Below are 27,602 nucleotides of genomic sequence, written 5' to 3' on the forward strand. Positions count from 1 at the left end.
ATGTATGTCATTACTTAAGGAAAAACATAAGGACAAACACCTGTAATCATCCTAATATGCATTAAATACAGTAGGTATACTACTTATATACATAACAATAACCTCGGCAACTGTAGTTATAATAATCAAGACAAGACATTAACACCTAGCTAATAATGTAATTAGAAATTTTGTATAAAGGAAAGAAATATGTAAATCAAAAATTCAAAACAAACAGCTGTTGAATCAATACTCTTGATAAACTAACCCTAACCCTACTTTCGCACTACATCAGCACCCTGATGGGAACCCTGCCCTTCGTCTTCTCCACAGTGGGACATATCTGTGAACCCTCATCCGCTAAGAAATGTACAGAAGCTGCATGAGGAGATCCAGCCTTGAGAAGGTCTGACTACATTTAAGTCAAAGACTTGCAGGTCTGACCAGGAGGCCTGGACTCTGTGGTAGAGGAGCACAGGATTCTGGTCCGGTAGGCATAGAGACTGTTGGGTCGTGACTGGTCTAACAGCTCTCAGTAGAGTGCAGTGCACCATAAAGAATAAAAATAAAAAAGCACTTTTACATAGACTGCAGAGGCTCCAAAGGAAGGAACCCGACACTGCCCTTCCGGTCATGTTCCGCATCTACCGTTTTACTAAGACTTTAACGACAAAGCTCTTCAGCGAAAAGCTGCTGCCATACAGTACACCACAGATTATGGTATTTGTGATGCTTACAATAAAAGCACCCTCCTGTTCAGCTTCTGTCTCTTCCATAAAGAGGAATTGTCCTGGATCTGCTGAGCAGACGCTGATACCGTCTGCGCGACCTCAAATCGCTCCTTTCTTGATGTTATTTTTGGGGTGCTCAGAAGGTGCTTTTGTCTCAAGAGACGTACTGCATGTAACGTAAGTTACAAGCTAGTCGTCGATCCATTTATGCAGTTGTACGTTATGTCACTGAGTCGATTTAATAAAAATAGATCATAGGAAACAAACAGAGGAAATCTGCATGCAAGCTCATGAGGAAGACGTCAGCCAGGATGGATGTCCTCAAGCAAACCTCGTGATGGAAACTTGCCGAAAGAGTGCCCAGCTAAAGGCACCTCTTGCAAGAGCGCCACCAGGTGGAGTCTCAAAGAATCACAGTTGATCTGAACCCACTACTCTGTCAAATGGCTCACCGTGTCGCCGAATCGCAAAAGGTAGTGCATTTTATCGTTCAAATAACTCCTTATGATATATGACTGTATAAAATGCAACAAACCACTTCTTCATTAGACCACAAACATTTCTTATTCTTTTCTGTTTATGTATTTCTATTAAACCAACACTGTGGCAAATACAGCAGCCTGGAATAAGCAATAAACAGGACCAAGAGAAACATTTTTGAACAGAGGCAATTTATCACTGTTAAATTAGTTCTGCATCAATGGTGCAGTTTGCTGCCACGGAAATAAGAATACACATTTTCTACAACAAAGGCTGTTTATTGCGAGTCGAAAGGCAGCTTTTTAACTTGAACCAGTTTTCCAGCAGAAGAGATTAGTTAGTAATGAGTAACGATGTCACGGTAACACTGACTACTGGATGCTCAGCCTCCATTGTTGCCCTATGGGTTCACATGATTACCATGGAGCTGAGTCCACAGAACTGCACCGCACCGCCTGGACAAAAGCTAAAATTAATAACCTATACTTGTACCTGCACACCCATACTACAAAAGCATGGAAAGAAAAAAAAACTTTGGTGACAGCCTTAATAACCATTAGAATGATAAAGATGATTTAACAAACAGCATCACAGGGCACCACAACAGAAAACATTTAGAAATTGCTGTCAACGGCCCACTTTGAATGGCATTCTATAGCAATGTAAAGGCTACTGAAAGAGGTTTCTTCTGCCTTCGTGTCCAAGGCGGAAACCCCTCTTTGTAAAGCCAGTGGCAGAAAACACAACGTGTACTGAGGTCACAGACGCTCGCGGAGGTGGGACTGGAACCCAGAGCAGGGAACTCTCCACCGCTCCGTCTGTCCAGCCCAAGTGCTACTACGGTGCCAGAGAGCAGTGGCCTCTGCCATGAAACAGCTGGATCTGAGGCCCTGCAATGGAAAGCATGTAATTTCCCTCATGCTGCCCTATTAAACGAACAAGAAGGTAAATGCTGTAAATGAGTTAGAGACAGTAAATCCAATTTGACCTTCTCATTAGATAGCATTTCCTGGCATCAGCCATATTTTTTAACATTAGACAATTCCATTATGAGTTATTCTTTCCTGGGGCACACAAGCTGTTTGCTATGTGCCAACAACTTGCGTTCACTGTTAAGGGGAAGACCCGGAGAGCACTGTGTGCGTGGCCCTTTATGCTCCGATTTGCTGACGTGAGACGTGAAACGAGGAATATCTTCCCTCCACGGAGGGATCCGACACAGCAGAGAGGGTTGCAGGGAAAGCTGACCCTGCAGCTATGATTAATCTCTGCCCAGTTCCAGGATTCTCAAATGATATGAGCTACAGTAACAAAAAGTACAATTTTTCATACCTGTACAAATTCAGCACAGAGGAATCTATCACAGCCTGTGGTTTATTTAACTTTTTAGATACTCATCGCAGGACTGGTGCTTTCCATTGTTTAGCATTGATGACATGCATAACATCCTCCATTGTGCCATTGTTTTCACTCAATATTACCAACAATACCATGTAACATCAACCAAAGCAGGGGAAATATCAGACAGATTATAAATCTGTGTCATAAGAGGATTTTTCTGAAAACCACAGCCAGGTAGGATGAGGTCATGATACACTAACTGAAAGTCTGCCAGGATACTGAATAACGGGTATAGATTTTGTTTTCGACGGCACATCTCCTGCAGCTTCTGTCACATGGCAAACTGAAGGAAGCACCAAGAATGAAGAACCACAGAGAAGAGCATATGCTCTTTTCTGTGCCTGTTCCATGTGCTCATCTCAGCACAAGACAATCATGAGCAGATTTGTCAGAGGCAGGCGCACAAAACCAGTCATGTTCTAAAGTAAAATGTCCTCAAATGGAGTCTTTCTGTTATTTTTAATCACAAAAGCAATATTTGTTTTCTCCTCAGCCAGAGGGAGATATACTACCACCATCATCTGAAACAGCTTGTCTAATACGGGGGTCACGGGGGAGCTGGAGCCTCACCCAGCAACACAGGGCAAAAGGCTGGAGGGGGAGGGGACACACCCAGGATGGGACGTCAGTCTGTCGCAAGGCACCCTAAGCAGGTCATGAATCCCAGACCCACCGGAGAGCAGGACCTGGTCAAACCCACTGCGCCACCACACCCCCTGTGAGGGAAGATATAGAAGAGCACAAATGTACCCACATAAGCTCATCTTTGTCTTTCAACCTGAAAAAAAAAAAAAACTGTTTATACTCTGAGGGAGGATTCTGGTGGATAGAATAAGATGTTACATCAAAAAGAGCGGCATTTAAAGTCATTAGCAGGGGCTTTTGACCTGAAATTCCACGATGGGTTAACTGTATGTTATTAATTAATGGATTAATTTCTCTTGTACAGAATCTCAAATTTGACAATTTGTCAGTTGCAGTTTGCATGTCCATGCCTGAAATAAAGAATACACTACTATAAAAGCATTCATATTGCTGCATGGTCAGTTTGTGTAAGACGAAGACGGTTTCAGTTCGATTGATAGTAGAGACACTGTCTGCATTTCTAATGATAGAAGCAATATTTAGCTAACTAGGAAAAGCTCGAGATAAATTTCCTGTAAAATTCCAGTCAGCAGTGGTACAATGCTGCATGTAACATCAGTATGTTTGCCACATTTCCAGATGTCTTTCAGAATGGGTGGGTGGTGAAAGAGGACTGGCGATACAGATGCAATATGAAAATATACTGCTTTCAATAACCGTCTGCAATCTGAAAGAAATAAGCAAGTAAACATACAGAAAGTGCTTCTGGAGGTGATGTAAATAACTACTCATCCTAGAGGACATGTGACTCAGTGGAGAGCCTCAGATGTTTCAACGTGACAATTTCTGAAGCTGCCAGCACCATGGAAGATGAAGGTCTTGGATACCCAGCCCATCTCAGTGGCCTCCGACAGACACACGAGATGCGTCTTTACTGCCATTTTCAAGCTCTGCCCACTTTCATAGCTGGTTCTCAGACAAGAAACAGACGAACACGACTGCACACAGGAATGGGTTAAAATGCATAGCGAACACTCCGAGCACAAACTGCTTCCAACGCCCAATCCTTCACAAGCATTTAGCTGACACTTCTCTCCAAAGTCAGTTACAATGTTAAGCTTCTAACAACTATTTACCCATTTATACAGCTGGACTTTTTTTTCACGGGAGCAATTCAGGGTAAGTACCTTGCTCAAGGGTACTACAGCTGTAGGTGACAAAGGAGCAGTTCTAACCTCTATTCTACCAGCTGCCCCTTTGTAACATGATTTCCTTCAGGGAGCCATTGTAAATATTGTAAAATAACCAATAATCTGTACATATGCTTCATGTTAAATAGCTTTCTGAACATGTACAGGACATATGGGTAAAAGTTGTGTTTGATTTACTTCTGTGATGTTAATAACAAACACTGACATACAGTCTCAATTACATTTAAAGAGTGTCCATAGATTGTTGTTTTCCACTCAGTGATTCTCAGAGGTTTACAGAAGTCTGCTGTGTTGGCAGAATAACTGCAAAAGGTCAATTTGCTGCGAATAATGGTTCACTTTAAACCAGAGTTCCATAACCGAACCAAGGCTGACTCAGCACAGTTGTCACCCTTTGCTGCAATAATACGCACTCTGGTTTCCCAAAGTCTTCTCGCAGTGGTACTAAATTATTTCACTCCTTTCCTTCCTTGTAAAACCACGAAATATTCAACACATTTGCAACGTGTTCTCTCTGAAGGACTCTCCACAGAGACCATGTATTTCGCACCTATAATAGAGGTGTGTCGTTCTGAGCCCTCCCAAAGTGCCGATCGCTTGCCCAAGCACTTACTACTGGTCCGCCACGGACTCTGTGGCAGCCAGCATGAGAAAGACAAGGGTTCGGTCATCAGGACCCAACAGTTCTGCTACTGCCCTGAGAATCTACTGCTTGGCTCCCTTGATCTTTGATGAAACACTCCAACTGGTATTCTGTGTGGGGCAGAAGAACATCATCTTCCACTGACAGGTGCTTGTTAGACACCTGTCAGGTGACAGAAAGTAAGACCCAGTCAAAGGATGATGAAATGGAGCTAAGTCAAAACTAAGGCAGGACATGACCATCACTCCTATTGTGTGGCTGGCAGTCAACTAGCATTCAGTGCATAAATAGACGTAAGAAAGATATGGCAACTGTCAGATAGCACACTCTGGCAGTGCTTCATCAGCACCTTGCTGACAGAGAATGTCTCTGTGAACTCAACCCTGACAAACATGTTCCTCTTGTAGACAGCACTATATACTTCCCTAGATTCTTCAGCATACATATATGGGATTAAATGCTTCACTGTCTCCTCCACAGCATTACAATGGCAGTGAATGTTGACACGTGAAGAATGTGAAGAGCAGCTGTCTACGTATGTAGGGTTGTATAGCCTTGGCAGGGCCCTAGTGCTCCCTCATACTGTAATGACCACTTAGAGGTGAACAGGGGAATCAATTGGTGTGGAAGAAATGAGGGGTTTGTAATAGTGTTCCTGTCCCATGATGACCACATTTGAACAAGCCATGGATTAGTGAGATCTAGTAGAGGTTTCCCTCCTGTTGTTTCATAGCTCACTTATATGGTTTAACAGGAGAATACATAAGCACACTGCAGCACACTGGGCTACAGAGTGTACAGACCAGACAGTTGCTGGCCTGTATGTGCTCTCCTGAAGCAGGACTGTATCATAACAAGACTCACAAACCAATTGAAAAAAAAAACACATTCAGTTGCTACCTGGTCCTAAAGATACATGCTGCATAACATCTGCAGGATCCGGCCTACCTCACAAAAAACTATGGAACTTATGGTCAAGGCCATGGTGAGATGCCTGTCCTATAGTCTATTGCCTAACCTACTGCACCTCTCTCCTGTCTGGCCTTCTGGCCACCAAACCATTCCAGCTAATACAGAAGACTGCTACACAAGTTGCGTTTGACCAACCAAAGCGTTCCTATGTATCCCCCCTCCTCGTCTCTCTCCTCTGTCTTCCCGTAGTTGCCTGTATCAAGTTCAGCACTCTGGGTACGGACTACAAAACATCAATGGATCTACTCCCCGATATCTGCAAGACCTGAGCACTTGCTACACCCCAACAAAACCGCTATGATCCTCCACTTCTGCCTGCTTGGTGGTCCTGCACACAAGAGGTCCAAAATCAAAAGCAGAAAGGTTTTTGGTTCTGGCTCCGATGTGGTGGAATGACCTCCCTTTGTCACTCAGAACTACTGTTCTGAAGGGTCTCAAAACTTAGCTCTTTCAGACTCCTCATCCCTTATTTCATATTTATATATGAATAAATGTACATGTTAATGCAAACTTTATAAATTTAAACATTGTTTTTACTAATTATTGTTCTTTCTATTTTAATGTGTGACAGCTTTTCCCTTTTATTAAGCATCATTTAGTGTAATTCTAGGATGAACTGTCATGAATGTAATCAGTAAGTTCATTACTTGTTTTTCCCATATTTTGTTGGTTTTGACGAATGAACATCACGACACAGTAATCAGTGTTGCAAATATATTTAGCAACACTGAAATGTTCATGGGGGCGCGGTGGCGTAGTGGGTTGGACCGGGTCCTGCTCTCTAGTGGGTCTGGGGTTCGAGTCCTGCTTGGGGTGCCCTGCGATGGACTGGCGTCCCGTCCTGGGTGTGTCCCCTCCCCTTAAAGCCTTATGCCCTGAGTTGCCGGGTTAGACTCTGGTTCCCCGCGACCCCGTATGGGACAAGCGGTTCAGCAAATGTGTGTGTGTGTGAAATGTTCATAGGCAGCACAGTGGTGCAGCAGGGAGTGCTGTCGCTTCACAGCACCAGGGCTGATCGTGCGTAGGTTTGAATCTAGCTCAGTCTGTGTGAATTTTGCATGTTCTTCCTGTGTCTGTATGGGTTTCCTCCAGGTGTGCTGCTTTCCTCCTACATTCCACTGACATGCAATTCAGGTAAACTGGCCACTCTATATTGCCCTTCGTGTGCAAATGAGCGAATGAAGGTGCAAGAGGTAGATATCGTGCGATGAACTGACATCCAATCCAGGGTGTAACCTCGCAGCCTGGCCCCTACTGATTCTGAAAAAGGCTCTAGACAGTTGCGCCCCTGAGCAGGACAAGCACTCATGGAAAGAGAATGAATGAGTGAAAGGTTCATGATTGAGCTCAGTGAAGAAGTATACCAGCTTCTCCCAACCACACAATCACCTCCTTAAGCCCCACAACCTCAGAATTGTTAGATAAATGGTCAGTACATTACTCCATGTGCTACCCTCTCCATCAACACAATAGCTCAAATGTGTATATGCCCAGATGAGAAACAAGGCCAAGGCAGCTGTCCATTTCCTTTGCCAAAATGCAGTTCAGCACCCCGGACAGCAACCTGTTCCATCAGATAGTCAGGGTTACAAACCAATCACAAGCTCCACATTTGCCAGCCCATGTGGAAGCCCTAAATGCAAACAGAACTCATGCATATGTGTGCCTTTGATAGCTCAGTTGGTAGAGCGGAGGACTGTAGAAGAAACATATGACTAACATCCTTAGGTTGCTGGCTCGAAGGACGCTCCACTTTTTTTGCTGAGATGTACATCACTTTGGAGAAAAGCGTCTGCTAAATGAATAAATGTAAAATGTGTAAATGTATACAAAGCACCTGCATACTACTGTGCCACAGATTTCTCTCTCTGTACACATGGATATAAACTTTGTCATTTGTATTAGCTTCAGGCGACTGAAAGCACTCCATCTCACCGTGGGCTTCCCAGTTCTTTGACACAGCGTTCAACAAAGAACAGAGCACAGATTCAACTAAACTGAACCCAACTGTCACGCCCTCCGCCTCGGCAACCAGGAACACCTGCAGCTGATCAGGGTCCGGGCACATAAAAGGACAGCCCGGAGTGCAGGAAGATACGGAACCTCGTTCAGCTTTACTCTTCGCTCACGCTCTTGGATTGTTTTGCTTACCTCTTCCCTGACCTCCTTGTCCTTGTGCCTGTTTCCTTGACCCTCCTTCTCCTGAATCTCCTCGTCCCCTTCGACTCCCTCGACCCATCGCCTGCTCTTCGATTCATGGTTTTTGGATTCTCCTCGTAACGACGTCTGCTCCTCTGTGACCTTCACTAGTTTCCTGATCAACGACTCTCGGATCTTCCCGTCAATCTGTGCGTCTCTGCGCTGCACTTGGGTCTGATGACCCACTTCCTGGACGAAATCATGACACCAACACAGCTCAAAACAGCCCTTTCTTCCTCATGCGTGCATCACCTGCGCTCTGCGCTGTGAGGATGTCTGACCCAGGGCTCTGCAGGATTCCCTGATGTCTGAGAAATCACACAAGGATGATAACAAATTGCAAAAATAAATAAAAACCATCATATTTTATACTTTTACCTCCAAAAGCTACTGCACTGAAGGGAAACTTCAGTCATGCAGAATGGTTACAATTGTTGCTATTAGATAATGATCCTTCCTAACACTGCAGAAAACACGGCAGTGAGCTTTACACTGTATGAAGGGGGTGAGTGGTAAATAATGTGATTTACATGGTGAGCTTTGTCAGTTGACCCTTATGTGAGTCCTAGGTCTTGCATGCAGGCCACCAGGCAGCAAAAGGGGCCAATAGGAATGAAAGGATTGCTGTACCTCAAGTTTAAATATCTCTCCTTATATTTTTCTACTAAAACCACTTATTTATAAATGCTTTTGCAGGAATGTGATAACAGGTCTGTGTAACACATCGGGGGCAAGAGGCAGTCCCGGCAGTCAGCATTTGATGGCCACACCATCCAGCACTGCCTGCAAGGCAGCAGATTCCTGCACTGGAGGTGGGGCCACATGCTCTGTGTTGGACAGAAAGAGAGAGAGAGAGAGAGAGATCCTGTTCTGGCTCCTCACTGCAGAGGTACTTCACACATGCCCTCCTGCAACAACACTAGCCCCACCTCCTCTGCTGATCATCCAGTGTCTCTGGCTCCACCCACCCTTCAAGCGAGCCAATAGAGTGTCTCCAGTTCCGTCCCCTTTTAGAGCCAGCCAATAGGGTGTCTCTGTGGCCCATGGGGAAACTTGGGTGTACTGCACTAGCAGAATGTCCATGTCAGCATTAACATCCACACCAGCAACTCTGACTACTCCCTGTTTTAACAGAGTATCTCTTGTTTTGGTCTTTTCGCCATTCCCAGATGGGGGTTTAAACACATACTCTCCCAGTACACCCTTGAATGCCGTTACCTTACCTTAAACCTTGTCATCCAGCTTTCATTGAGGGTTGTTAAAACACACAATATACTGTTCGGTGGAACTGGAATCCATTGCCACTTGCCTCAAATTATGAGGATTTTTCCAGACCATTTGTCACCAAGTGATGGCGTCACCCTGATTATCTCCATCCTGCAGAGGGATGTTCAGAGTGTCTCATGGAACCTCATATATACTACGGTCCATACATAAAAATCACTGCAGATTTCACATCAAAACAAGCTCTGGGCTCTTTAGCAAGCAGACAAATCTTAAGAAACAGTGTGACAACTAAGCAATTAAACTGTCATTTGCTTCTGGATTTACACCAGTTTTGTCCAATGTAATTTTTTAGCATCATTGTAACTTTAAAATACTGCTTCTTATTTACAGCTCCATTTTTAGACCAAACATGGACACTGATTTTACTCGGGGGGTAAAATGACAGTTTTTATTTTGGGTTTTGAACCGCTTCCTTGATGGCTGGCCAAATTCCTCATTTAATCTATTTTACATGTTGCTTTTATGTGTTTTTTTTACGCTTATGTTCTAATTTCTGACCTTCTGGGATTTGCAGAAAAATCGGTCGCATTTTTTTAGGATAAGAAGTGTGTCTACCTTCGCACACGGGAAGGAGCATCAATGCAAACATTGCCGACTTATGGTAAGGGACAACAGATATCTGACTGCAAAATGAACTCAGCATACAGTATAAGCCACATACTCTACCTGTACCTTCAGAGCCCTAAACCAGGGCATTAATCGATATCAAACCCAACGGGCTGGAACAGGAGTCCTCTTTCAGGAGTCATTTTCACTGCAGCAAAACAGTCTTTTTTTTAAAATGTGTTTTTCCCTTATAAAAACCTCAGGCAGCTCCTGGCTACCAAAATTAGCAACAAGGATCTCAGATCTGGATCAAGAAGGCAGGACTATGCCATAAACCCAAAGGCAAAAACAAATAACATCCCCCCATCCTGTGACTCTAACCACCCAGAGGGTCCACATAAGGATGTTTCAGTGCTTCCTGATTTAGTCTCAGAATATATTCATGCAACAATCAGACTGTTTTTTGTCAAGGTCTTGAGTAAACAAGACACAGGACTCAAAGCAGACATTCTTTACTGGGAGCCGCAGTGTACAAAGACCTTCAGAGAAAGGAAATGTCTGATTACTCTTGTCTTCTTTACCTTCACACACACACACATATTTTCAGAACCGCTTGTCCCTTACGGGGTCATGGGGAACCGGAGCCTACCCGGTAACACAGGGCGTAAGGCCGGAGGAGATACACCCAGGACGGGACGCCAGTCCGTCGCAAGGCACCCCAAGCGGGACTCGAACCCCAGACCCACTGCAGAGCAGGACTGTGGTTCAACCCACTGCGCCACCGCACCCCCTATTCTTTACCTTCATATTTGTTCAAATGATGCCAAAGAAATATCTACATACTATTGTAGAGGTCAGAGCACATTCTGTATAATATATTGTACATCTAGAGAGAATATTCCCACATGTAAAATATGCATTTTAAGAGGATTTTCCAAACTAAGGGGCATTCTCTCAGCTCCACTGTTACACCAGGATATCTGAATTATGGCATAGTCACGCTCACCCATGTGGGCAGTGCTTAAGGACATGTCTTCTAATCTTAGCTGGATACACAATAGCATGTCCAGGAAAACAAGCACTGCACTGCCATGCATGTGCTCAGTGTGTCTTTCAGCTCCTGCTTCTCTCAGCAATTGTGTGTCTCCAGCACCCTTTGCTGAGCCACCACCCCCCCAACTCCCGCCCTACACTCAAGGGCAGACAGGTGCTCATCTGTATTCTTAAGCTTTGTCTTGAGTGCAGGGACGTTCGGGGCAGTAAAATTTTGCTCTCTGGAAGAGGACAGCCAAACAGCCCAGAGCACAAGCTGTGACAGCACTGTGAGGTCACCTAGGCCTCACACTCGATTGTAGATGCTGAACTATGTGCCACAATGCACAGATGGAAGCATAAAGCAATGTGTGCCATTCTACAGGGCCGCATTAACATTGGGACATTTATTCTTGAATATGTGAAACATTTCCCAAAGGGCCACCATTATATGTGTGTTCTTTTAATGCCCATTACGCCCGCTCATGCAATACTTTGTGGATATAAATAGGTTGGGCAACAAGAGGCAGAAATCAATACACATTTTTCTCCCCTCCTTCAGTATCTCTCTCCATCAGAGCCTGGGACTGGGGGAAAATCTGGAGAGTGGGCAGTGTGTTTCACAGGGGGTTGGTCTTTAGGGTGAGGAGAGAATATGTTGGGGGTCCATTAGACTCTGAGGTCTGGAGGAGGTGGGGAACAGGGCGGGTGGACAGGAAGTAAAGAATTCTACACATATACTCTTTTCTGTGACACCTCTCTCCTTCCTGGGGAGAACACAGCAAATTGAAGGCCCCCAAAAGCTCTGAGCTGAAGCACAGTTTCTTGATGCTCCTCTATTCTTCCCATAAATTAAGTAGCCAAGAGGGAGGGAAACAGCACCTGCTAGGATTGACAGTGTGCGAGGTGGCGGTTTGTGCTGCTCAAGAGAGTACCATAGAACTATACCATCTACTCGTAGTAGTACCAGTTTGACATTACTGGCTCTAATGCCCATGCTCACACTGCATCAGGGAGGGAAAGGTAGCGAGAAAGACTGGCAGAGGAACTGACACAGAGGGTACAGAAAAATGCTTTCACGTGTATTATATCCCAAGCAACGTCTTCACAGCGGGTCATCATGGCTCAGCCAAAAATCTCATTGCTGCACTCCACTCTGTGCTGCCAGTCTACCACTGAACACCACGCAGAGGAAAACCTCAACAAAAGCCAAATCTATGCAAAAACCTCAACTGATGCATCTGTTGATTTTGACCCCATGAGGCCCTATAATCTTTTCCTGACCTGGAATGTGAATATAGGCCATGGATTAAAATAAGAGACAGCGTTTCTTCTGTCTGTATTTCACCTGTCTGTCTGACTGTGTTTCCATGTCTAGCTGATGAACCTCAGTCTGTTATCAAATGCCTATTTCACGTGTTCAGCAACACTTTTGGTCTGCCTCTAAACATTGCCAGCGTTGCACACAGTTACGTGAAACAAAACAGCCTTTCGATTTTATGATGTTACATAATAGTACATAACTGTTGGGTAGTCACCAAGTCTTGGGGATAAATCTAATGTCACAAGGCAGATAACATATTCAAGCAAAAATAAATGAACATGCAGAGAACATGTGTGGAAAATGAACGTGCATCCTGTGATTCAGTAGATAGTTGGGCCTTTTTAATTGTGTTCTCTAAGAATTAATTTCTGTGTTGCGCTGCAGTTCTGGAATCCTGGTCACTGTCTCTTTTGAAAAATACTTCAGCTCAATGATAACTGAGGCCTTTCATTTATGCTCAGCTCACTTAAGGTCCTGCAGCAAAATCTCAGTAGGGCTGACGTCTGGACTTTGACTTGACCATGCCAAAGCCTTGATTCCATTTCAGAAAATCTATGATATGTTAGTTGTTATGTGCTGTATATGACGTCGCGACCCCACTTGGGACAAGCTGTTTCAATCAATGTGTGTGTGTGTGTGTGTCTGTAGGATTTAATGATGACTAGACATTTACATTACATTTATTCACTTAGCTGATCCTTTTCTCCAAAGCAACTTACAATGTTAGTCCAGCTACAATTTTTTACCCATTTATACAGCTGGGTCATTTTTACTGGAGCAATTTGGGGTAGGTACCTTGCTCAGGGGTACTACAGCCAGAGATCAAACCTGCAGCCTTTGGATCCAAGGGCAACAGTGTTAACCATGTAAAACCACAGAACTGAAAGGCATACCATTGTATATGACTCTCTAATGGTATGAAACTTGTATGATATCTGATATAAAATGTCAAGATTTAATGTGGCAAAATGAAGCAGTGTACTACCAGCAGAGTGACCTAAAAAGTCCCAGTACAAACATCTGTAGCACTAGCATGAGGTGATGTCAGGGAAGTCTCTTAACACCATTCAGCAAATAAAAGTAATAAAGTTTTATTCAGCAGATCATTGAAAAGCAGTTGAGAACTCAAATCAGCTTTTTTCGAGCCACACTGCCCCAACAACATTGCACGGGGTTTGCAGGCAGCTCTGCAGCTAAACCATTGAGAACAGTAGAACAGCAAACCCACACCAGCCTATCACTGACAACTCAGCTGCAGTTTGCCTTCCCTTTTTCTTAAGGCGTTTTCAGAGAATGGAAGACGCACATGTCTGAAACGTTTGTAAAGCACAAGGCCGAAGAACGAATCGGAAGCACCGCACAATTAGATCTGAGATCTGGGGTCCGTGCCCTCAGATGGCGTGTCGGTGGGTGGTGAGGGTGTCATCACTGTGCATCCCCCTCCCCCACCTCCAGGCCCCGCCAGCTCAGCGGAAATGCAAATCCGGACAGGGATGACCGGAATCTGGCTGGTGAGGTCATAGGGTATGTGGACACTGCTGAACGTACTAACAATTACCGCCATTGAACGCATCCCTCCCGCAGTGCAATTTTTTTCCCCCCTGTCCATGACAATCATGGCCTGGGAACAATAAAGTGGCTCTCAGCAGCCAACTGACTGCAGACATACACCAACATACTGGAGGCCAGGCGCCGTTGCTGCTCCTGCGGGCCAACGGGAGATGACATCACAGTGCGGCAGCTTGCCCTCCACCCCCCGAGGACAGCGTCAGTCGATGCTCTTCCAAGGCAACAAGATTTCCAGAGTCTAATGCATAAGCCTCTACATTTTTCATTATGGCTATGGCCTATGACGTGCTTTACCAGAAATACCTTTCCCCACAAGCCCGCCCATACCACAGACTGCTGCTCATAAATGATTCAGTGACTCTGATAAATGTGAAAATGTATCCCCATAAACATACCAAAGAAATAGATATGAGCATTCTGAATACAAAATTAAATGCTTTTACAGGAGTTCTATTCAGTCTCCTCAAAAGGTGGAATTTTCCATTCTCTCTGGACATCGTAATGTGTGGTGCGACAACTTCCCTGTAAAACTGCAGTAAACGAGATAAAATGTATCTGATTTGACTGAATACTGAAATCACCCACTGGCAAATACAAACAATTGGCTTAGTGTGCAGGGCATAAAAAAACTGATTTGGGCAGCGCGGGTGTCTTTGTCCAGAAGGGCAGTTAGAACTGCAGGTTTGAATCCCAAAAGGAAAGTTGTCACTGCAAACTTGAGCAAGCCAATAAAACGAAACACTGCAATCTGTTTATGGGATATCCACTTGTCCAACCAAGTTTTGTTGTGGCAAAGTCTTTATTTGGGCAGCCGGGTTGAGATTTGGGTTTGAATCTGGCTCAATCTGTGCAGAGTTTGAATGTCCTCCCTGTGTTTGTGTGAGCTTTATCTGAGTGCTCTGGTTTCCTCCAACACCAAAGACGTACTTCGCGAAAACTGGTGAACGCAGGTAGCTCAGTATGTGAATGTTCAATTTCTCTATTATGTGGATATGTTAAGTTTCTGTGGATTGGTGGATAGCTGCAAGTAGCTTAGTATGGTACACTGCCTCCTCACATTATATTTATTCGTCTACCTAACACTTTTGTGCAAAGCAACTTACAACTGTGGCTATCTACATTTATTTACCCATTTATTAAACAGCACAATTCTACCGGTTCAATGCTGGTTAAGTACCGTGTCAAGGATAATATAGCTGGAGGTGGGATTTAAACCTGCAGCCTTTGGATCCAAAAGCAGCAGCTTCAACCACTACACTACCAGCTGTCCATCGTAGGCCAAGGTAAACACAATTGGAACATACAGTATGTCTGTCCTTAACTCAATTTGTTTTAGAATCCAATATCAATAAGTCACAATCAACAGAAGCCAGATATTACTATTTATCTTTTATATTGATTTATTCGCTGGTTAGGTTCTCTAAAAAAACTGTTTTAATAAATACTTTATTCAATAAAGAATATTATTGAATAAAAAATCCATCTCATTCTCATCAAGTTCAAACAACAGTGAAATTAAAACTAATGTAAAATTAAAAACACACATCATCTCCGCAATCTTCTGCTCAGTTGGCAACCGATTCATCACATAAACATGTCCAATGTCCATCAACGTCTGGCCGCTTTGAACTGTCTTTATTATCTACAAAATCAATAAATACTTAATACAGATGTGCCTCAATTTACACTTTAGGTTCTGTATAAATAGCGGTATGAAAAATCTACACATTTTGTGTTAATATTTTATTACAATTTAAAAATGAGTGAAAATAATGTAACCTTCTCTCCACAAACTCCAGTTCAGTACTGACTGTTGAACGATTCATTCCACAAACATGTGCGATGTTCATCATCTTGTAATGGGTCTCCAGCACTCTCAAACACCAGATACCAGCTCTAAGTTCTGCGGAAGGGTGATAAATTAGGGTGGTGTCACACTAAATTCATTCCTAATAAGCAGAAACACCGGTCACATTCACTGCACAACAAACAATTTTTACAACTTCTACAGACAGCTGGTAGAATGAGATGCTGCAGCTGGACTGAAAAGTCCCGGGTTTGAACCCGACCTCCAGCTGTAATATCCTTGAGCAACATACACACACACACACATTTTCAGAACCGCTTGTCCCATATGGGGTCGCAGGGAACCGGAGCCTACCCGGCAACACAGGGCGTAAGGCCGGAGGGGGAGGGGACACACCCAGGACGGGACACCAGTCCGTCGCAAGGCACCCCAAGCGGGACTCGAACCCCAGACCCACTGGAGAGCAGGACCCGGTCCAACCCACTGCGCCACCGCACCCCCTGCTTGAGCAACATACTTAACCTAAAATTGCTCTAATTAAGTTATCCAGCTGTACAAGTTGGTAAAAAATAAAGTAGCTTAACATTGTGAGTTTCTTTGGTAAAAGTGTCGGTTGAATGAATAAATGTTAATGCGGAACAAAGCTGTGAAAAATACAATTAAAGAGCAAAATATTAGTATATTAGAAAAAAGCAAATGTTCATAAGAGAAGGAGTAACTGTATATTTAGCACTGTACTGCTGCCATGGACAGAGGTTATCAGCTAAATACAAATTAATATTTATAACAGTAATTGTTATGATCTGAAAAATGCACACACACACACTGTCTGAAGCCGTTTGTCCCAAGCGGGGTCGTGGCGAACATGCCTGTCCGTCGCAAGGCAGTCCAAGTAGGATTCGAACCCCAGACCCACCAGAGAGCAGGATTCAGCCAAGCCTGCCACGCTACCGCGCCCCCTCATCTGAAAAATACTGAAACCCAATTACTAACGTTCCAAACTCATTAGAAGTTCATCAGTATGGGACTGGCCCAAATTTGCTAATCCTTTGGTTTTTTTTCATGGCTAAACTGTGACTGCCAGCAAACACTACGGGAAGCATTTAGAATAGTTGGCAAACGCCACATGTGAGGGACAGTTCATGAGCATCTTCCCACCATGGCCACATATTGATTGTGAACTAAAGAAACAGTGTGTGGAGAGCACAGACACACAGACAAGTACTTATGCATTCATATGTAACTGTGGGCAGCATATTGGCACAGCAACTAGTGCTGCAGCCTCCCAGTGCCTGGGTGGTGTGACAAGATGTGGGTTCAGTCCCTGCTCAGTCTGTGTGGAGTTTGCATGTCCTCCCCGTGTCTGCATGGGTTTCCTCCAGTTGCTCCGGTTTCCTCCCACAGCCCAAAAGACACGCTGTTCAGGTTCCCCCATAGTGTGTGAGTGACAGAGGGAGTGTGTTCCACTGATGTATGGATGAGTGACCCAGTGTAAGTAGTGTACCTAGCAGTGTAAGTCACCGCGGTGAATAAGGTGTGTGGGCTCATAACACTACATAGAGTTTGTTGGAAGTTGCTTTGGAGAAAAGCATTTGATAAATGTACCCATTACCAAATGTTAACATTACTTCTTTGGTAATTTTGGCACAACCAGCCGTCCAAATCAATAAATCTCTCAGGGCCTGAAAATGGTGTCAAAATTAAGGTTTTCTCCTTGGCTCTGACCATTGCCAGGAAGAAAAAGCAGAAAAAAGCTCACATGCTGGAGCACGAGGTCACTACCACAGACCAACAAAACGCAACTGTGACTTTCCACCCTATGCAGGTAAAATAACATCAAAGGGGCCACAACATGAGGATCAGTTACCCCAAGTTTTACATTTACAAATCATCGCCGATGCCGTGATGTTGCATAGAGTAGGGAAAAAAATGAAGGCAGGGAAATGAAATGAAGGGAAAGTTTAGCTGACCAAACCCCTGGCCACACACAGCTGCCCATCATGTACAATGTATATGGACACCCAATAACCTTTAAGGTCTTGCATGGCCTGTTTTCAGAAAGCAAACCCATCACCTCCTCCTCTCTTTTCCCCTAACGGTGGGGGCTCAGTAACCTCACTTTATGGGAGGTATGAGCCCTCCAGCCAGCTCTCAGCCAAGACTGAAAGTAGACTAGGTTCTGCACTAGAGAAATGGTGAGTGGCAATAGATGCAGCAAGACGTCAACTAGTGCTTAAGAAAAAAGCCCCTCCTAAAGGCAGCTGTACTTACAATTAATAATTTGAACTTTGCATTTTCTTCATATGTTCAAATCCAAAGGACAGTTTGCTTCAGGTCCCTTCACTTCTGGATGGTTCTTCTGCAGACAGGCCCAATGGTAAAGCACCAAAAATGGCCTCTGAGTGGAAACTGTATGTGAAGCCAGACCCTCATCATGACTCACAGCCAGACAATCAGACAAAAGTGGACAGAGCAGCAGTTGTAGCATCTGGTTGTTTACAAAGCTTATTATTCCATGTCTGGGGAATATATTCAACTATTTAAAGACCTCGAAAATCATACTTACATCCCAAATCCTCTTTTCTATCTACACTTACTTGAAAAGTTTTACTCAGATCTTTTTTTTCCCAAGTACATTAAAATGCTGGTGCAAAGAAAAAAAAATCTGTTAAAATTGTCTTGCAAAAATGTAAGTCCAAAAATAAAGCAGCTCTAATAAAGTTAACATGAAGAATGTATTCGGTTGTTCCAGACCACTTTATGAGTCACGGCGACTGCATCACCTTTGCTGCCAGAAGTAAAGATCCTTCCGGTTGCAAGCGAGCTTTATTGTTTTCATGATTGACTCGAGCTCCTCCGGGGACAATGTGGAGCCTTCTCCTGGTCACCCTCACACTAATGGCCTCCACTTTGGTGAAGCCAATCTTATTAGCCTCTGGGACTTTTTTTTTTTTGCTTACGGCTTTCACATTTCCACACCGACCTTGAGATGAGTACGCAGTCAGCAACTGCGCCGACTCTTCCTGGATCCAGCGGCGAGACCCTGTGACTGGAGCGCACCGTTCGGTTCTTCAGTAAAAAAGCACAGCCGAGCGGCGATATAAATCGGGGACGCCGTGTGGGCAGATCCTCTTCGCAGCAGAGCCCAACCACACCGAGCTGACATTTACCACCATCATTCCACTCCGGATGTCCCTTCCCTCGCTCTGCCTCTTTGTTCACCCGTCACAGCGCCTCTTCTGTTTCCCCTTGGCCCATATCCTCCGTCTCCTCCTATTCTCTCTCGTGCTCAACTTCTTGCCAAGAGAGCAAATGAAGAGACTCAGGTGTTAATGTGAACATTAATATAGCACAGTCCCTGCAAGGAGTCACAGCTGGGGGGCCGCAGCTTGAAGTTGACTCCAGGAAAGGCTTTTGGCTGGGTGAACAAAGGCCCTTGTATAAACTGCTCTCAGAACAATGGACTTGTGTTTATTTAGATCTTGAACCGAACAATACGTAACAGAAACCATATGGACTACACCCTTTAAAAATAGCAGCTCCGTTCTGTCATCAATAATCTTAACGCCTCACGTTTCTGTCAACTACTATGATCTAGCTTCTTCAGGAACATGCTTAACTAGGCCTGGGATCGATACGCTGCAGGTCACCTCCTCCCATCTCACACCATGTCTGAAAACACGTCCATGTCCACTGCACCCGCAATATCTACACAGCTTTCAGCTGAATGTCTGTAACAAATCCGGTTATTAATGGAAGCGGCTCCGGTCAGATTTCTTTCCCAGCGGTACAGCTGCAGTTTTGTTGCTGGGATGTGAGCCTGCAACCATTCTGACACAAATCTAGTTCTCGAACCAGGACAAAGCCGGTCAACTCTTTACAGGGGGGACCGCAGACTGCTTCATATGAGGGCAGCATCGGTGCGTTTTTCCTCCCGGGTTCAGCTTTGACACGTCCAGCGTGGTAGGTTTCCTCCTGCGCGATCACAGGACACCAGCAGGGAACAATGGGTGCTGCGATCGCATGTTCGAGACCCTCAGCCCTTTGGGTGTCTGAGTGCATCATGTAGGGGGGATCTTCATAAATACTGGACACAGCAGGACCAGTGTACAGTATGTCTACGCCTGCAATATGACCTCAACCTTTTTACTGCGAAATAAAAGATTAACTATGGCGGTAACATATTCATGTAAAAATACTAAGGTGAAGTACTAAAAAATAAGTGTCACAACACCAGCCCTCAAAAAAAAAAAAAAAAAAACTATTACTGTCCAGGCTCATTTTTTAAATGAATCTCTGTTTAGTCCTTTTGCTACAAAGTATACAGTAAATGGTGAGAGTGAGCACAGCATCCTGGGGGGGTGTCTGTGTGTGGAGAGGGCTCTCACACTCAGTGCACACACACACACTCACACAGGTATCACAGTTGTTCCAGCAGAGCTCCCTGTGCTTCCAGCTGTGTATTCACCGCCAGTGTGTGTGTGTGAGTGTGTGTGTCCCTCTGGCTGAACCTTCCAAATACAGTCGAACTGCACCCTTTTTTTGCCCGCCCGGCGATGTACCTGTCCAGCAAGCGCCATTCCGCGCACGCGTCGTTCGTTGCACCAGTGCCACAGTGGCCACGCGACACCGCACACCTTCCCCACCTCACCTAGCTGAGGCGGCTGCAGTTATTAACACCCCACCCCGCAACACTCACACACACACAGACACGCACACGCACAAACAACAGACACACACACTGGTCCCAAACTCACACGCGGCCGAGTGCCGGCGGCGGCTCGGTACCTCCTGCAGCTGCTCGAGCTCCCGCTTCAGCGCGTCCTGCTCCGCCTCGAGCTCCGCGTACTGCTGCTTCAGCGCGTGGTTCTCCTCGAGCACGGCGAGCCCGCACTCCGCCGCGCGCATCTTCTCCCGGTTCGCCTCGGCCAGCTCGCGCGCCAGGCGCTCCACCTCGACGCGGTACTGCTCCACGGTCTCCGGGCATCCTCCCCCGGCGGCCATCGCCGGACAGAGCAGAGGGACAGAGAGAGAGAGCTCAGCCGGGGGTGCGGACACCTGACCTCGCTCGTAATGCGCGCTCAGCTCAGAAGAAGGATGTCCGGATGCAATGAAACAATTCCCATAATTCTCCTCCCCGCAAGACGAGAGACCCTCGCCTCGCCTCAGGCGGCTTCTTCGAACGAAGCGAAGCGAAGCGAAGCGAAGGGGACGGTCTTGTTCCTCGAAAGCTTGTTAAAAGAAGGAGGACAGCGCTAGACCCGGGCGGCTGCCTCCTCTCCTTCGGCTATCATGCTCGCACGCGTTCCCTCCCCTTTCTTCCTTCCTTCCTTCCTTCCTTTCTCTTTTTCTGCTTATTCATGGGGTCCCGGGCGCCATCGCTCCGGCGGGATGGAGCGCCGCGAGTGCACGGAACGCGCTCCCATCCGTGCGCTCGTGACGTCAGTTGTCCCTGTCGAGGCATCTCGCGCCGCCACGGAGTGACCTGATTGGTTCCCGGGGAGTCTGAACGGAGAAGATATCGGGGACGAGAACTGATGGTGTTGCCATTAATGATTGCATGACTGTTACGTTCACGTTGTCAGCGATATCGCTTTTTGGCTCTCAGCGCTCAAGCAATGTTAAACTGTAAATTATTTTTCTTATTATTATATTTGTTTTTACTGCCGTTGCCAACTTTGAAATCACTTAAAAAATTTTCTGGCACACTTGAAACGCACACAAAGAGCTTAAAGGAACTTTTTATGAAAATTATTGCTGGGGAAATGATAGGGATGCAAATGATGCAAATTGTGTGTTCCTGAGATATTTTTTGAATCGCAAGTTACCCAGATAAAGATGCAATCCTATAGATGAAATAAAATAAACACAAAGTTGCTTTGATTCAAAGTGTCTGAAAAGCAAAAAAAAAAGCTTAATAAATTCTCAGTTTCCTAAGTGCAACCAACTTTGCCTCTCATTGTAATAGTATAGAACCAATATCGGAATAAGAGTCAAAAGGCGCCACCATGTATGACCTACTGCAGCGAAATATCGCCACCTGGTGGACATGTTAGTATAAACAATTGCGGGCTGAAAGGGCACCCAAAGCATTATTCTGCTACACAGTTTTAGCCATGATTAAACCTTGGTTAATCAGTCTGGCTCTCTTATACAGCAGTGATCACTTTTTTAAGGACTGCAGCATATTTATGAAACAGATTTCTCTAAACAGCCTGGTGAAACTTTTAAATGACCCAAATGTTGTGCATTTGGCCTCATCTGAGTTTTTGTGGAGTTTACAATACACCCAAAATTCAGCGGTACATACATCTATACCTCAACATTTACATGTCTCTGAGTAAATGTGTGTCATGAGTGCAGTATCTGTATTCTCTATATGTGTACATCCATGTGTAGCTTTTCTTCTATTGACTCCTGTTTTAACTGAATTCCTATACATATGATGGAGATTTCTGTGGGGATGTGGAATTTTTTTTGTTAAAATGTAGGAAATTTTTGTTAAAATGTGACATTCCAAATAATGTATGGAAAGACATGTGCAGATGAGGAGCCTTCTTGGTGAAGTACTCTTAATCCCAGCCCATAATCGGGGGACATCACATGGTGTTTAACAACACGTAGATCATTAAGGTACTATAAAGGGAGATAAAAACGGTTGAAAAGTTTACAAGTCGTGAGGCTAAGAGTCAAGGCAAGGTCAGAGCTATAAAAGAAGTTGAACAACAGGTCACTGGAACACACCAGGCGTAACTCATGCCACCAGTATTCATTGTATGTGTTCAAAATAAATCAAACATCGAGGTAAATCACACCCAGTCACTGCCACAGAATATTCTCTCTCTTCAGAATGAAAACAGAGAACATGCTGCTCATGTCTGCACAGGAAGCCCTTTCAGTCCATTGAAATTCCCTTGACTGGTTCACGTCTCATGAGAGACAAACTGAGTCTGGCTTAACACGTTTTCGACAATGTTTTGCAACATTTTCAAACCCATTCGCCCTATAAATGTGATAAGACTTTTTATGAGCTTAAGATTCTGTTGACACTGAGAATCATGTGCTCTGGCATTGTTTATTGTTAGGCTGCTGAAGACATACTACAGAGCACATAGCAGCAGAAATGGGATCAGTGTGTGCTTCCCCAAAAACATGTCCTGGCTGCATATGAAAAACAGCATCTGCCGCTTGGTCTGTGTGTGACGTGTTGAAAGCGATAGAGCCGTCATCATCCGAGACAGCGTAATCTCTCACTAATAATGCTTTTGTGCCCTATTATCACATCTCAGCGGTTATACATTAATAGAACTGGCTGACGCTTGTGTGGAAAAATATTTTAATGTACAGGCACATTTCAGCAATATATCACGCTGGAGCAAGTTATCCCATTGACACGGTTCGCATCTACTTTTTACTTTCTAATGAAAAACGGTACATAAAAAGTTTGCACATCAGTGCGGATCCTTTCTTTTTAATGGCAAGCTCTCTGAAGATTTCTTTAGGCGGTCTCGCGACAAAATTTTGGGTAGTTTGGCATAAAAGGCAATAACATGTCGGAACAACGTCCTTGAACTGGAGGTCTAAGGTCTGAAAAATTTCATTTGTAAAACGTGATACGCGACACCCCTGGTTTATATTTCCGAGGAGCACATTTCAGCATTACACTGGGTGAGCTCACCTGACAACGACCCCCCAACCAAATTAAGATAAGAAGGAACTATGTATGGCTGGGCCCATAAACCAATACCGCGATAATTAGAATGTGCAATATAAAATCACATTTACAGCCACCATAACCAGTGAAAACACTAGACAAGGAGTGATACTGCGAGTAAAAGATATAAACCTTAATATACCTATTGCCCTCTAATTGCATCCTGATAAGAAGCTGAACTTGGGGAGGTCCTTTGGTTTCCCTCTCTCTGCTTCGCAATCCTCTTTTAGTGTTTCCCACAGGTTAGTGTTCCTTCATCCTTATCGCAGTGTTCTGTCAAAGACGTTTAATATGAAGGAATAAATTAATAAAAACTGAAACAGGAAGCATGGAAAAGACGTGTGCGAGCTGACCGGCGCAAACAGTTTTTCTATTATCGACAGCAGATGCGGCCGACCGGGGCGAGAACCTGTAATCGGAAGCGAATTCAGAGTCTGGCTTATTTTCGTTTGCGCGCATGACGAAAAAAATGATCGTTCGAAGCGGCAACATTCAGACAAGATCTTGCTGCTATTTCTAACGACATGCGGCATGACTGAATGCGGGCGTCCAACGGGTCGCAGTTCAGTTTTAACACTATATAACAATGACACCCTGTGAGCCGAAGGCATATCCACGGGTGGGCCGCGTGCCCCGGAGCCAAGTGTACGCAGGGGCTGCGGGCAGCGGGTACGGTGCAGACGGGGAGTGGAGCTTAGATGAGCAGTGGGGAAGGCAGCCGGTCGGAGAGGCAGGTGATATCCCAGGTAGGCCGGCTTTGGCCGCCAAAGGGCAGGACCAGGGTAGCACGGGTCCGGCCACGGGAGACGGGTGGCAAAACCTGTCAGCCTGCACACCAGGGGAAGTGGAGGTTAGACTAAAACATCTAATCGCTCCGGTGCCTCAAAGCAGATACCTCTTCAATGCTCACACCACCTTGATTGCACCCAATAAAAAGAGACTAAGAGACACAGTGACAGCAGCTCAACATGTTACTGGACTCACCAGGGTAATAGAAAGGTAAGGTCTGGGTCCAGGGACCAGGTCTTTCTGCGTCACGTTGCCCATCGTTTCGCGTCGTCGCCATTTCGCTCTTCTGTTCTGGAACCAGATCTGATCGCGACAAGAAGAAAATGATAAGCTGGGTGTTGCTCAAGATAAGATGAGACCCGGAGTAAATAACTTTGTTTTATCATTCCAGCACAGATGGCACAGGGAACACTGTGTTACTGTTGATTTTATCGATGCATTAGGTAATCTCACCGAGTTTACACACTTTTCTGAAGAAATTCGGTGAAACTTTTACTCAAAGCTGAAAGGTGTTCTCCTACATTAGATGCGAATCTATAAGTATGAGCTGTAAATTATGAGTAGTGCTGGTTTGATCCAGGGCCACAATGCATTTATTCATTTAGGCGACACTTTTTATGAAAGTAATACTACGTGTCTTTCTTATTCTTTAGTCAAAGTGTATAATTCATATTGATGTTTATTCATTTGACGTGTTATTTCTTAGTCAGGGTTTGTCCCAGTGCTCCACTTCATAGAAAATATTAATACATATCTTTGTCATTGACTGAAATTTGTCATTTCTTTCAGGTTGTATATTTAGCAATGACTGGTCATTGAAAAACTACTGCAAAATAATGTAAATACTTGTACTGATGCATTAGTTGATGCCGTAATTGAATTCTTATTTATTTTTTTCAGTATTTATACTTTTTATATTCTTGTGTTTCTATACTTGGTAAATATGTTGTTTATTTAGTTGTTTGTCTGTAAATACTGGAGGCACCCAGATCCACAAACTCATTGCGCGCGTCAGCAAACCTTGCCAATAAAACTCATTCTGATTCTGATTAGCATGACATTTTGGCTAAAGGTTTTACCGTGTTTAGCTATACAAAATGTGTAGGTTTCTGTGTGGCATGAGGTTCTTCACTGGATGATAGTGACAGCGTGTGTAGATGTATTTCACAATAAGGAGAAAGGCAGCGGCTCGCGGCTTCGCTCGCTAGGTCTGCGCCCTTGTACCTGCACTCGGCCGTCGGAGAGCCGTGTCTTTGCGGCCAGTTGGTCCCTGGTGTGAACGTCGGGATAGTGCGTGTTCCTGAAGACTTTCTCCAGTTCCTCCAGCTGGCTTGCCGTGAAGGTGGTCCTCGCCCTCCGCTTGTGCTTCCTCTCAGCTGTGCAGGCACACACACACACACACACACACACACACACACACACACACACACCGCAGTGGGCTGTGATCACATTCTGTGTGTGGTCTTACAAGCGTTGCTTGCTGTTCGGTAATCTAGGGATTTTAGGTACTTTGGCTTCAGTGAAACTACCGGTTTGGTTCTCTGAAATATGTCGAAAAACTGTTGCTTTTGGTGAACCACTACAGCAACGTTCTTAAGATGATTGAATCAACAATAGTGTCATTGATGTGGTTTCTTGACCGATATATCCAGACGTTCATACGCAAAACGCTAAAACGGCTCAGTCCCACCTGGACCCGGACGGCTCCCGTTTTCCTGCCGGGCCGCCTTTCCACCCCCCCTCTGGTGCTCCGGTTCTCCTGCAGAAGACACCCCTGGAGAGAGGTCACGTCCCGGAGTGTTACGTCCGGCTGGCGAGGGCTCGGTGTTGCAGCCGCGGCCTCTGTTTGGATGGGTCGTCCCCTCTGAGGAGAAGCAGGGTACACGTGGAGCAGTACCACTCTAAAGGGCTTGTGTCCGCTCTACAAACATGTCTCCAAAAACATAGTTCTGCGATTATTCTTGTCGCTTCCTGGCAGCACGATTGTGTTTTTCAATCAGAGTTTGGCACTGAAAGATAATAAAGGTGACAAAGAGCTCAGTGGAATGTAGGACGTCGGCGGGTTCCTTTGCTTTTGCTCTTCTGTCCGGTTTGACCGGGCAGGTGTCGTCCAGGTCGCCCCCCCCCCCCCGAAATGTTTCACTCGTACTTTACATGTGTCTGTACTGCAGCGGGCAGTGAACAACTGTTTGAAGAATAACATACAGGAAGAAGAAACATTATTCAGCACACCTGAGCTGTTAGAATGATACCTGGATAAGCAGATGGGTGTGGAGGTTCACGCTCCTCCAGATCTCCTTCCAACATGGCTCCTGGAGGAGCTCCTCTCCCGGAGGGCTTCCTGAGGATCTCCTCGATGGAGTGAGACAGGATGTCGTCGCGGGACCCCAGCACCTCTCTTCCGCGCAGCCGGAAGTTCCCCGACTCCTTAGTGTCCTGCAGGAGCGTCGCCATAACGGTGTCGTCCCCTTCCCTCGTTCCCCAGATCCCCTTTGCTCTTCGGTCTTTCCGGGGTCAGATGCCAAGATAATTCCGCCGAGGACTCAGCTGATCACCGCGTTCCCTGTGGAAGTGAGAACTTTTATCTTGATGTCTCTCCCGTAGTCAGTGTGCTTTTTTTTTTATGTGCCACTCTCCACTCTTCCCTGTGCTGTCTCTACGTGCCTATACCTCTGTACCTCTCTCTCTCTCTCTCTCTCTCTCTCTCTCTCTCTCTCTCTCTCTCTCTCTCTCTCTCTCTCTCGCTCAATTTCCAACAACAGCGTCCCTTGGCCTGACACTCCTCTTCCACCTTCCCAGACAAAGATAGCACTGCACCTCCTATGAGCGACCGGTAGGCGAGCACTGCCGATTCGCTGCGTAACCAGAGCGTCCCTAAACAAGTCTCCTGTCCCATGTACTCCAAAGGCACCCAACCTCTTCCCGTTTTTCCAATTCCATTCCGTCTTGTTTTTACTAGAAATGTGTCCAGATTTATTTTTCATAGTGTTTTACTCTCTGTTTTAATGGCCCTGTTTAAACAAGTGACACTTTACAGTGTTCTTTAAGGTAAAATTTGATTGCAAAAATCTAAGTGTCCATCTGATATGAGGTGAATCAGAAGCAGTGGGCCTTGATTTTGTGTGTTTCATTCGCATAACAAGCGGGTGTGGGGGGGCATCCCTGCCAAGGGTTCGAGTAACCCTAATGACCCTCAAAATATTGGTGTGTAGCTCTGTCGAATACTACGGCTAATAGTCTTTTTTTATCCCTCCCGTGGTTTGTTTTCCATGTTTCAATACAATATGTACCTTAATAGTTTCCAGTTGGTCTCCAGTAAATACATTTGGAAGG

The 27,602-nt window shown here is 45.1% G+C and overlaps 2 protein-coding genes across 7 annotated transcripts in view; both read right to left on the reverse strand.

Annotated features, from left to right (window-relative positions):
* Positions 1-21,708, reverse strand: part of LOC108920728 (protein bicaudal D homolog 1-like) — a 35,249-nt gene extending 13,541 nt beyond the window's left edge. For 4 of the 6 annotated variants that reach the window (XM_029247473.1, XM_029247475.1, XM_029247474.1 and 1 more), the window contains exons 1-2: positions 20,555-21,708; positions 8,154-8,390 (exon numbers count right to left, since the gene is read on the reverse strand). In XM_029247473.1, coding sequence (XP_029103306.1) covers positions 8,154-8,390; positions 20,555-20,770 — 453 coding nt within the window. In that variant the 5' untranslated portion in view covers positions 20,771-21,708. The remainder of the gene's footprint in view (positions 1-8,153; positions 8,391-20,554) is intronic. The other 2 variants (XM_029247476.1, XM_029247472.1) reach the window with 1 other exon arrangement.
* Positions 21,709-21,928: 220 nt separating this feature from the next.
* Positions 21,929-27,054, reverse strand: LOC108920866 (intestine-specific homeobox-like). The gene is made up of 5 exons (XM_018729927.2): positions 26,522-27,054; positions 25,960-26,133; positions 25,494-25,645; positions 24,465-24,572; positions 21,929-24,308 (listed from the first exon to the last, which is right to left on the reverse strand). Exons 1-5 carry the CDS (start codon positions 26,721-26,723, stop codon positions 24,057-24,059), a joined length of 888 nt encoding a protein of 295 aa, XP_018585443.1. The 5' UTR covers positions 26,724-27,054; the 3' UTR covers positions 21,929-24,056.
* Between the last annotated feature and the right edge of the window lie 548 nt (positions 27,055-27,602).

Source organism: Scleropages formosus, chromosome 21 (genome assembly GCF_900964775.1).
Source record: "Scleropages formosus chromosome 21, fSclFor1.1, whole genome shotgun sequence".
NCBI classification, from domain to species: domain Eukaryota; kingdom Metazoa; phylum Chordata; class Actinopteri; order Osteoglossiformes; family Osteoglossidae; genus Scleropages; species Scleropages formosus.